Source organism: Sapajus apella, unplaced genomic scaffold (genome assembly GCF_009761245.1).
Source record: "Sapajus apella isolate SASKATOON/1434 unplaced genomic scaffold, GSC_monkey_1.0 scaffold12, whole genome shotgun sequence".
NCBI classification, from domain to species: Eukaryota; Metazoa; Chordata; class Mammalia; order Primates; family Cebidae; genus Sapajus; species Sapajus apella.
The window spans coordinates 3,775,452-3,787,890 of NW_022436952.1; the positions used below are offsets into that span (position 1 = coordinate 3,775,452).

The 12,439-nt window shown below is 45.6% G+C and overlaps 1 protein-coding gene across 3 annotated transcripts in view; it reads right to left on the reverse strand.

Moving 5' to 3' along the window:
• Positions 1-4,212: 4,212 nt before the first annotated feature.
• WIPF2 (WAS/WASL interacting protein family member 2) overlaps positions 4,213-12,439 on the reverse strand; it is a 58,684-nt gene continuing 50,457 nt past the window's right edge. For all 3 annotated transcript variants that reach the window (XM_032279763.1, XM_032279762.1, XM_032279764.1), the window contains exons 7-8: positions 9,554-9,655; positions 4,213-8,625 (exon numbers count right to left, since the gene is read on the reverse strand). In XM_032279763.1, the coding sequence (XP_032135654.1) occupies positions 8,585-8,625; positions 9,554-9,655 (143 nt within the window). In that variant the 3' untranslated portion in view covers positions 4,213-8,584. The remainder of the gene's footprint in view (positions 8,626-9,553; positions 9,656-12,439) is intronic.

Sequence of the window (12,439 nt, forward strand, 5' to 3'; positions counted from 1 at the left end):
GAGCCATAAAGCCTAGAAAGAGGAAAGCAACAATATTACGATCATCAGTTAATTGGTACCTAGTTCATGAAGAGAGCCAGTATTGAGGGCCTTAAGTGTATGCCAGAGAATGTGCTCAGTATTTTACCTACATTGCCTTCTTAATTTTCACAGGCACCCCCATGAAGTTGAGTTGGTGTTATTTTGTGTGTGTGTGTGAGAGAGAGAGAGAGAGAGGAGAGAGAGAGAGAAAAGAGAGGGGGGGAGGGAGGGGGGGAAGAGAGAGAAAGAGAGAGAGAGGCTCTCGCTCTGTCACCCAAGCTGGAGTGCAAGGGCTTGATCTCTGCTCTGCTCAGCTCACTACAACCTCCGCCTCCCGGGTTTAAGCGATTTTCTGCCTCAGCCCCCCAAGTAGCTGGGATTACAGGTGCACACCACCATGACTGGCTAATTCTTTTTGCATTTCTAGTAGAGACGGCGTTTCACCATCTTGACCAGGCTGGTCTTGAACTCCTGACCTCGTGATCCACCCGCCTTGGTCTCTCAAAGTGCTGGGATTACAGGCATGAGCCACTGTGCCCGGTCGAAGTTGGTGTTATTTCATTTAACAAATGAAGGAACCACAGTAGAGGAAAGTTGAGTAAACTTGCCCAAGGTCACACAACTAGTAAGTGGAAGAGCTAGAATTTGAACTCTGAACTCTGACAGAAAATCAAACTCTTGGCCCTTTATCATAGGGGGATGATTAGATAAAGGGCTCTAAACAGGAAGAGATGGTGGAGTATATTTTGTGAAGGCTTTTTAGCAGCTGAAAACTCCAAAAGTGAAGAGAATGGGTTTCCATGAATGGAGAGTTACAATGGAAGCCTATTTTTTTTTGGTTTTGTTTTGTTCTTGAGACGTAGTCTCCACTCTGTCGCCCAGGCTGGAGTGCAGTGGCACAATCTCAGCTCACTGCAACCTCCACCTCCTGGATTCAAACCTCCTGAGTAGCTGGGACTACAGGCATGCACCACCACACCTGGCTAATTTTTGTATTTTTAGTAGAGACGGGGTTTCACCATGTTGGCCAGTCTAGTCTCGAACTCCTGACCTCATGATCTGCCCCCCACCCCCACCCCAGCCTCCCACAGTGCTGAGATTACAGGCATGAGCCACTGTACCTGGCCAAAATGGAAGCTTTTAAAAGGACTAGATGGTATTTCTGATCTCTTAATAGGACAGCAGAACTTAGGAAGCAACCATCACTGTTCATATTTTTATAACATGAGCATCTAAGAATTGCCCTTAATAACCTGAAAGGGTAAAGTATGTCCAGCCAGCTTTAAGGAATGGTTATAGTAAACAACCTACCTCAGTTACAAGGAGACAGCAGAGGAAGCTATAAGTACTTAGCGTGCATATTAGAGCCTATGAAAACACCAGGAAATACAGCAGTAGCCCAAGAAAAGCCCACAGAAGTAAATGACCACTGTGGAAACAGGCAAATAATCACAGAATGTCAGGACTGAAAGGTTATCTACTTGAACCTTTTCCTTTGCACTAATAATGATCCTCCAGTAACATGATACATACACATCATATTGTTTCTTGCTTCTGTGCCTTTGTTTTTGCTGTTTCCTCTGGAATGCCACTCCCCATCCGTCTTCCCTGCTAACTTCTATAAAGCCTGTTAATACCCTGTATAGGTTTCTCCTGGTAGCTGTCCTGAAGTCTACTAACTATTGAGTTCCTTGGAATCAAAGACCATGTCTTAGCCATGTGAAGTGACATGCATCTGTAATTCCAGTTACTCAGGAGGCTGAGGTGGAAGGATCCCTTGAACCCAGTTTGAGGCCAGCCTTGGACAACATATCAAGACCCCATCTCCAAAAGGAAAAAAAAAATTTTTTTATACAGAGTCTTGCTCTGTTGCCCAGGCTGCAGTGCAGTGGCACACTATCAGGCCACTGCAACCTCCACCTCCCAGATTCAAGCAACCCTCCTGCCTTAGCCTTCCGAGTAGCTGGGATTACAGGCGCCTGCCACCACACCTAATTTTCATATTTTTAGTAGAGATGGGGTTTCACCATATTGGTCAGACTGGTCTCAAACTCCTAACCTCAGGTGATCCACCTGCCTCAGCCTCCCAAAGTGCTGGGATTATAGGCATGAGCCACTCTGCCTGGCAAAAAAAAAGACTTTTCATTTTCATATTGTAGGTGCCTGGTACAAAGTGTCCAATAAGTGCTTGCTAAATGAAGGAATGGAAAGGACATTCTTGCCAAGTGGACATCCACCCTTTGCATAAACACTTGTGGCTAGAGAGCATACAGTCCTTTAAGTCTCACACTCCTAAGCCTAGGAGTAAAGAATGAAGTCAATTATGTGTGAAAATGATCCAGACTGCGCTCCAGTGATGTCAGAGGCAAAGCATTTCCCCAATTATCCTCTGAGGCAGTCAGAATCCTGAGGTTGACATATTTCTAGTTCTAGTTCATTTTTCACAGTTCCTTTACCTCCCTCTGCAGAGTACTAGGAAGGTGGAGACAGGCAGCTTCCTTCCAGTGAGTTGCTCAGTTCATGGTTAGATTGGGTTGGGAAATACTTAAGAGGCACATTCATAGGAAGCAGCTCTGCCTTGGTAATGGAGGGAGGAAACTAGTATGATACTGCTAACTCATACACAGTATCATGGAGAAGGAATCAAATCACACTGGAAGAACCTGTCTGGCATCCTTTTGTGTGAGTGTGTGTGTGTGTAGACACACACATACTCTAGCAATACCATCCCAATAAGACAGAATGAATTATAGGGTTAGGAAGTTGAAGGTCATTTAGGCAAGCTCCATTTGCAGGCTATTTCAAGTCAGGAGGAACAATTCAATCAATAAATAGGTAATTTATTAATCATATTAATAACAATGATGGGTCAAATAATCAGGGATTCAGCCAATCTGGGAAGTACGGATAAAAATGAAAGGAGTCCTTTATTTCCCCCCTCCCTCATCCTCATAAGTTTTTATATCTAAATTATGTGAGAGTGATTCATACACACACCCATTATGACCTTTGCTAGTGATGAAAGTGCAAGTTAAGCTCATTAAGCCTTAGTGGTTATGATGTCAGCTGACCAGAGTAAGGAGAGAATGTCTGGTCGAATTTTTATACCTAAAGTCAAAGTTCAAGAAAACCAGCCAAGATTCAGCTTAAAAAGCAATAAGGAAAAACAGTCAACACCCACATAAAAACTAATACATACATTCTGTATGCTTTGTCCTCACCCTTCCTTCCTTTACTCAGTTTGAGAATCTGCCATGCAACACAGGTAGAAAGAAAGAATTCTAAGAGCTTCAAGGAAAAGGTCACAAGGCCAGGAAGCTGCCTTGTTTCCCTGAAATCATGGGAGTTAAGTGGAAATACAAAATAAGGACTGGCCCATGCAATAGCACATGCCTGTAATCCCAGCACTTTGAGAAGCCGAGGTGGGACAATCACTTGAACCCAGGAGTTTGAGACCAGTCTCAGCAACATAGGGAGACTCCATCTTTACAAAAAAATTTTCAAAATTAGCCAGGCATAGTGGTACACACCTGTGGTCCCAGCTACGTGGGAGACAGGTGGGAGGATCACTTGAGCTTGGGAGTTGGAGACTGCAGTGAGCTGTGATCACACCACTGCACTCCCGCCTGAGCAACAGAACAAGATCCTGTCTCTAATAAAAATAAAAATAAATTAATAAAATAAGGACCATCAGAATATCCTGGTCAGCAAAAGTAACTAGGACTGTAATTTTCTTTTTTTTTTTTTTGGAGTGCAGTGGCATGATCTCAGTTCACTGCAACCTCCACCTCCTGGGTTCAAGCGATTCTACCACCTCAGCTTTCTGGGTAGCACAACGCCGGCTAATTTTTGTATTTTTAGTAGAGATGGAGATTCACCATGTTGGCCAGGCTCGTCTCAAACTCCTGACCTCAAGTGATCCACCTGCCTTGGCCTCCCAAAGTGCTGGGATTACAGGGGTCAGCCATCAAGCATGGCCAACTAGAACTGTAATTTTCAAAATACAGCAGGAAAGGAGGAGAGAAGACCCCCAGGAAGCTGTAGATGAGTCTTCCCAAGTCAGCAGATCTACTTTTTTAAGAGACCTGGAATCAAACCACTGCAATTACCCAAATTATGAAGCAAAGGTTTTCTCCCCTCTCTGTGCCACCACTTGAGGCAGTATTCCAGACAAGAGTACACAATTTTCACTTTTTGTTTTTAAGCAAGGTTTAATTAAACTACACGGGATCCAGAAGAAAGAAATGTACTAAAGAATCCAACCTGAGCCCAGATTTTACACATTTTAGAGGGGGAAAAGAAATCAATGCTATTTGGGAGAGGGAGCACTGTAATCAGAATATAACTCCAAAAAAATCATACAATAAATTATTTTTTAAAAGAAATAGATCCACATGCAGACAGATGAACACACACACACACACACGCACGCACACGTGTCAGTCTAGTCGTTTATTCAGTGTTGACTGTGACTTCCATGCAGGGCACCATGAGAAAGGACAAAGATTAGACACAAGAAAAGGCGGCTAGTCCCCACTTGCCACCAGTGGAATAATATTTAAGACAATTAGAGAAGGAACCCACTAAGTTGCCAGATACAAGAGTAGAAAGAAACAGCAATTGTCAAGGACGAGTTTAATTGCTTCAAAGAGGGAGACAAAGAAAGCACAGAAATCTAACACAAGTAAAGGCACAATGAATGTGGAGTTGAATGGAACCAAACCCTTCCTTCGGTTAAAGTTATCCTTTTTTTTTTTTTCGTGCGTGTGGTTTTGATGGTGGTTGTAGTTTTGTTTCATTTTAAGAGATGAGTCTTGAAGGCAGAGTTGTAATGGCCCTCCTTTCTCCCCTCCCATTCCCTAAATTCAGGTAGCTTAACAGAAAGCCGCCTCGACCACAGGGCCAGGGACTGAGATTCAATGGGGAAAGAAAGACTGTAACTGGAATGTGAAGAATTTGATTTGCAGTTGATTGCAGGTTGGGTTTCCGGAAGGACAGACAACTCAGTGTAGTGCCATCGTAGGGCCTCAGATGCCCACACTCCACCCCCCCAGAGCTTCACAGAAGGGAAGGACCCTGGAGTCGCACTTCTCCCCCACTCCCATAAGCACTCGGCCTACAGATTATTTCAAGTGATCAGGAGAATTAAAACACACCCCAACCCTGAGTTGCTCTGTAGCAAGTCTATTTACAATTATTTTGTAACCTCTCCCTGGAGGTAAATCTGGGTTTCAAGTTGGGAAGCCATGCGGTGAGGGAGTTCCCCAGTGCAATGGCTGGTGACGAGTCTCCTTGCCGCTGCCAGTTAGGAGGGCTGGGATGAGCTCCTGGAGACAGCGGCCGCATATCCATCAAATAGGGTAGCCCTAGGTTCTCACTCTGCTGGCCTAGGCTGTGAAAATGATGGGGCTCTGCAGCTGGAGCAAATCCCCACGACAGAGAAAATCACACCTGGAATATCAAAGTGCTTTGGTCCAGGTTCGGTGACCAGAGAAGGGGAAGAGAGGCATCTAGCTCATTTAAAAACCTGGAGGCCACCGCCCTGCTTCCCAGTCAGGGCAGTTAAGAAACAACTATAAAGTTTTACCCATTAGGGAAAACATCACTAAACTAAACCCATACAAGGGCTTTTAACACAGCTTCCTAATGCTTAGTTGGGCAATGTCTCTTCCTTCTGGAAGGGGACAAGGGAGTTAATTGGACTGGGCAACAGCCTCAACATGAGACCACCCAATCTTCCACAGAAGAGACAACATTCCCACAAGCAGATAAAAAGAGCAGTTTAACAGGTGAGGAGTTTTATGCTCTTGTAGCCAGCCCACCTTAAACCTAGAAGCTTTTTACAACGTACAAAATAGACCAATAACTATGCAGATCACATTCCCATCTTCAATAGTAAATATACATGGTAATAAATCTATTATTAACAGTGGGACCAAATAATGTATAAGGCAAAGACATTTAAACAGGTGTTGTGTCATCAACATGCTCTGAAAAAGAAAATCCATCTGACTAGATCTAGACCCAGGCCTTTTTGCAGGAGGCCAAGACAAGTATACAATCAATACCCATGTGACAGTCCAAGTACTGGGGAATATGAGGGGCAGCAGGTCATGGGGAGGACGATATCAACCCCAGTGAAAAGCTGGGGTTTGGCTTTACTCGTGATATTGTGATGCTCTATGTCTGAATAAAAGGAGGAAAAAAAAAAAGACACACTCTGATAATATTGTACAAAAGGCATTGACTCCCATTTCAAAAATAAATGGGAAGACTTCACAGTCAAAGTTCAGTCACTTGTCAGTATCTGCCCTGGAACTCTACACAGTATCAACTCTTGCACTTTCTTTTCCCTCTATTAGCATCCCCTCTCTCAGTTCTATTAGTGTTTTTAAATTTGTTTTTTGAGATGGAGTTTCACTCTGTCACCCAGGCTGGAATGCAGTGGCGCCATCTCCACTCACTGCAACCTCCGCCACCTAGGTTCAAGCAATTCTCATGCCTCAGCCTCCCCAGTAGCTGGGACTACAGGTGCACACCACCACACCCAGCTGATTTTTGTATTTTTAGTAGAGATGGGGTTTCGCCATGTTGGACAGGCTGGTCTCGAACTTCTGACCTCAGGTGATCTGCCCGCCTTGGCCTCCCAAAGTGCTGAGATTACAGGCGTGAGCCACCACACCTGGCAGTTCTGTTTACTTCAGGATGCTAGGGATACTTCTGGGAGATAACTGCTAACAGATTAGAAAGAATGATACATAAAGAATGATTAGGAAAAGTTTGGTGACAGACCTAAAAATGGTTTGTCCCAGAGTTAATGTGGTCCAGGGGATGGTAAAGGACAGCAGACCCCATACACATTACCCCCGTTGAGCCCTCCCTCACCTAGTGCTGGGAAGACTTAGATTCCACCTGGCACCATGCACAGATCCCTAGCTTGTGATCCTGTCAACTGGAAAGGTCCCTAAGACAGTTTAAGCCTGTGATGTGTGTGATTAAGTTGTTAATTTTCCCCATCCATTTCAAAGAGTAGCCATGGTCTCCTTGTTCTCATGCCACGCTCTAAGCAGCCTTACATGTAGCAACAGTTCTAGCGAACCAAAGCATCTGGTGTTTTGAGCCCAGGAGTCCTATCCTATTGTTGGATAAAAAGAAGTCCTCGTCCAATCATCCAATTAGTCTAGGTAGTCTAATTCCCACCTAGACTGGGGACCTCCACTTTCTCTGTGCTCTTTAACTAGGACCTGGAAGACAAAGAAACAACCTATGGCTGGCTGCCAGGGAAGATCTACTGAACCGAGGCAAACCTCAACAAAGTCTGTGCTTCCTGGCATAGAGGAATACTGAATATCCTCAAAAGCCTCTGCTTACTTCCTCACCCTTCTCTACTCTGCTGTGCAGTCCTGGGAAGGCAAGGGTGGTAGAGAAAGGAACAGGAAGAGTCTGCTCAGTCAGGTGGGCTGTGAACAGTACCGGCAGGACTTAAAGTCCTTTGCATCCCCACAAAGCCACCTCCTTCCATAAGGGGATCCAACCTGCCCTTATTTGTTATCCTAGAGCACCTTCCAGGGGCTGAAGGACAGAAAGGGTCACCAACCACTTCAGGGCCAGTCAAAAGACTGAAGCAGACTTAAGACTGAGGTAAAGCCCAGGCTCACGCCCTATCTTCCTATCTCCTACCAGAGGTTTTTGGGGTTTGTGAATCAGGAATGAATGATGCCCTCCACAAAATGTGACTTTTCTTTTGAGGGCATGGGTGGTAAGCGGGAGGAAAAACATCCCTCAGCCAAGCATCCTGAGGCAGTGGGGCGGCAGGGTCCCAGAGGGTTCAAATGGCTCCTGGTCCCTTTGCTGCAGAGAAGTGACTAGTTCTAAAATGGTCCTCAGTTTATTTCACCCTCTCTTTTTATTAAATGTTAAGTTCAACTGATTAGTATTTAGTGTTTATACCCAACTCATCCCTGCGGGGGGGGCGGGGAGGCAGGGGACGGCAGGTGGAAACAAAAACAAAATACTTCTAAAAATAAAGCAGACCCATTTCCTTGCCCTTTCTCCAAATTTGACCTTTAAAACAGATCACTTCTCGGCAAACTCCTTTCTTGCTTTGCTAAAAATGCTCCCCTCCCACCCATAAGTCCTGGTTATGCCAGCCTCCTAAATGATGAAATATAATATACCTGCCCAGCGTCCCCCACAGTGGACAGGAGAAGGAAGGGGTACCATTCTCCACCCTGCCCCAACGAGTTAATTCATCACAACAAGGCACCTTTCCCCAAGAGAAAAGCAGGAGACATAGAAACTTGCTCCTCGTGGCTAGCAGGGCTTGCTGGAGGAAGGATGGATGCAGGGTTTGAGATGCTATTGTCAATATAAAGAGTCCGATCACCAAATCCAGAGACGAGATGCATAGATGGAGGTGAGCTGGGAGGACGCTTGGAGTCTAGGGGTTGGTTGCACTGGAAAAACATGTTAGGAGCTCTCATGCAGGTTTCAGGGGAATGGAAGGGACCATCTGAGAAGAGAAGGTCCATCCTTTTCCTGAGGAACAGAACCAAGCCAGGCTTCACCTGAGAATAGGTGGCAGAGGTGGGGCTCCACGAGCAGCTGAAAAAAATAAATAAATAAAAACCACACACATACAGGTCACCCACCAGACTCTGAACAACCCACACATTCCTAAAATGAGAGACATGTTCTTTTTTTTTTCTTTTTTAAAGACAGGGTTTCACCATGTTGGTCAGGCTGGTCTTGAACTCCCAACCTCAGGTGATCTGCCCGCCTTGGCCTCCAAAGTGCTTGGATTACAGGTGTGAGCCACCACGCCTGGCCGAGAGACAGGTTCTTTAAGCTAACCTTTAAAATCAGGGTTAGGTTTTATTGTTTTGCTTAAGAAAATGAAGATGAGAGGCCAGGGCATGGTGGCTCATGCCTGTAATCCCAGCACTTTGGGAGGTGGGCGGATCACCTGAGGTCAGGAGTTTCAGACCAGCCTGGCCAACAAGGCAAAACCCAGTCTCTACTAAAATTACAAAAATTAGCAGGGCATGGTGGCACACACCTGTAATCCTAGCTACTCGGGAGGCTTAGGCAGGAGAAACACTTGATCCTGGGAGGCAGAGGCTGGAGTGAGCCGACAATGAAGATGATAAGAAGCAATTTTTTTTTTTTTTTTTGAGACAGAGTCTTGCTCTGTCACCCAGGCTGGAGTGCAGTGGTGTGATCTCGGCTCACTGCACCCTCTGCCTCCCAGGTTCAAGTAGTTCTCCTGCCTCAGCCTCCTGAGTAGCTGGGATTACAGGCATGCATCATGCCTGGCTAATTTTTGTATTTTTAGTAGAGATGGGATTTCACCATGTTGGTCAGGCTGGTCTTGAACTCCTGACCTCATGATCCACCCGCGTCGGCCTCCCCAAGTGCTGGGATTACAGGCACGAGCCCCTGCACCTGGCAAGAAGCAAACTTTAACTTAAGAAAACACACAAATTCTACCTTCTATGCAATTATGGAAAAACCTTTTTACTACTCTTCTCACCTCGGTTTGTTTTGCTGGGATATATCCTCTGAAAGTGTTTATATTCTTCTGGAGCAGGAAAGTCTTCCACCGGATGGAAGGAATACTTTGACTCAAAATCATCTGCGAAAAGAATAGAGTATGAATTCCTATCATCCTTGCTTGTGCCCCCACAGGCCTCTGACCACTTCAACCCTCTCCACTTACTAATCTCTCAGGCATTTTGAGGTACTGTGAGGACCTACCACACCACCAAACCAACAACCCTGGAACAGCAGCAGCAGCACCCCGTGTGCCTTGCATGCACAGAGCACATATTCGAAACTTCTCTGTACTAAGTAGTGCATCTTTGAGCTCATTCTCTTTTAAAGAGATGGAGTCTCTGTCACCCAGGCTGGAGTGCAGTGGTGCCCACCACCTCACCTGGCTAGTTTTTTGTATTTTTAGTAGAGACACGGTTTCGCCATCTTGGCCAGGCTGGTCTCAAAAGTCCTGACTTCAGGCAGTCTGCCCACCTGACCTCCCAAAGTGCTGGGATTACAGGTGTGAGCCACCATGCCTGGCCTGAGCTGAATCTTTAAACCTTTCCACCAAATCAGGGACAGAACAGAAGAGGAGCCCAGCTGTCTGCATGGCAGCAGGAAGAAATACGATTCTGTTTTAATAACAACTCAGGGGCTGTCACCATGGGAAAACAACTGAACTAAATCCAGAAATTGGTAGAAATTAATTTAAAATGGGAATATTAATCTCCAGCTAGTGAGAGATTTGACCAGATAATTCCCTGTCAGCCCATGTTACCTTCACTTTTACACCTGGGACAGCCATCTCATGGCTTTTACTCCTACTTTCTATGGCCTCTCCATAAGAAGGCTCGAATTTTCTGTAAATGTGTCTTGATCACATCCCAAAGGTTTCTACAATAAGGATATATCTTTAAATCGAAAACCCTGGTCTACCTAAAAGGAATAGACTGGAACATGAAGGATGGGGTAGGTAAGGACAGCAACCATTAAAGAATCTAGAGGCTGGGCATGGTGGCTCACGCCTATAAGCCCAGCACTTTGGGAGGTTGAGGTGGGCGAGTAGCTTGAGCCCAGGAGTTCGAGACCAGCCTGGGCAACATAGTGAAACCTCATCTCTCAAAAAAAAAAAAAAAAAATAGCCAGGCATGGTGGCACACACCTGTGGTCCCAGATACTTGGAAGGGAGAGGTGGGAGGATCTGTTGAGCTTGGGAGGTCGAGGCTGAAGTGAGCTGTGCACTACTACACTATACTCTGGACGACAACGCAAGATGCTGTCTCAAAAAAAAATCTAGGCCAGGTGTGGTGGCTCACGCCTGTAATCTCAGCACTTTGGGAGGCCAAGGCAGGTGGATCACCTGAGGTCAGGAGTTCAAGAACAGCCTGGCCAACATGGTGAAACCCTGTCTTTAAAATTAAAAAAAAAAAATCTAGAGTGTCAAGGCTGCAAGGGACCTTTCAGAGATTTCTTCCAGAGGTCCTCAACAGAGGGGTCTAACAGTAGCCTCTGGACAACCTTTACTTACGGTTACATCCCAGAACTAAGGAATCAGAATCTCTTAGGTAAGGCCCCCAACATTTATAATCTTGGAAAGTTAATCTGATACACTTCTGATCTAGTCAACCTCATTTTACAAATAAGGGAAGTGAGGCCCAGAGAAGTAACATGACGCCCTCAAAATAGTTAGTGGCTTTTGATTAATGTTGTGTAACGTTTTGGGTTTTGCTTTTGATTTTTTTTTTTTGAGATGGAATCTTGCTCTGTCGCCCAGGCTGGAGTGCAGTGGTACGATCTTGTCTCACTACAACCTCCACCTCCAGGTTCAAGCGATTCTCCTGCCTCAGCCTCCCAAGTAGCTGGGATTACAGATGTGTGCCACTATGCCCAGACAATTTTTTTATACTTTTAGCAAAGATGGGGTTTTACTATGTTGGGCAGGCTGGTCTTGAACTCCTGACCTCAAGTGATCTGCCCACCTTGGCCTCCAAAAGTGCCGGGATTACAAGTATAAGCCACCGCACCCAGCGAGTTTTTTTTTTGTTTTTTTTTTTTGAAACAGAGTTTTGCTCTGTTGCCCAGGCTGGGGTGCAGTGGCTGGGACCACAGGCATGTGCCACCATATCCAGCTAATTTTTGTATTTTTTAGAGAGATGAAGTTTCACCATGTTGCCCAGGCTGGTCTTGAGTTCCTGGGCTCAAAGCAATCCTCCGACCTTGGCCTCCCAAAGTGCTGGGATTACAGGCATGAGCCACTGCACCCGATCCATTTTTCTTTTTTTTTGAGACGGAGTTTCGCTCTTGTTACCCAGGCTGGAGTGCAATGGCACGATCTCGGCTCACCGCAACCTCCGCCTCCTGGGTATAGGCAATTCTCCTGCCTCAGCCTCCTGAGTAGCTGGGATTACAGGCACATGCCACCATGCCCAGCTAATTTTTCGTAGTTTTAGTAGAGACAGGGTTTCACCATGTTGACCAGGATGGTCTCGATCTCTTGACCTCGTGATCCACCCGCCTCGGCCTCCCAAAGTGCTGGGATTACAGGCTTGAGCCACCGCGCCCGGCCCAACTGCACCCGATCCTTTTTTCTTTAATATTTTTTGTTCTTCTTTCTTCTTTCCAGGCAATGTACCATGGGACTTTTTAATATTTTTTTCAAGAATTCCAAGGAGACGCTGGGTGTGATAGTTCACATGGGTAATCCCAGCACTTTGGCCAAGGTTGAAGGACTGCTTGAGCCCAGGAGTTTGACAGCAGCCTGGGCAACAGGGTGAGATCTAGTCTCTACAAAAAATCATTTAAAAAAAAAAAAAAGAATCCCAAGAACAATCAAGTGTTTTGTTTTTGAAGAGCCAGAAAGGAACTCTCCTTCCTAGAAGGATAC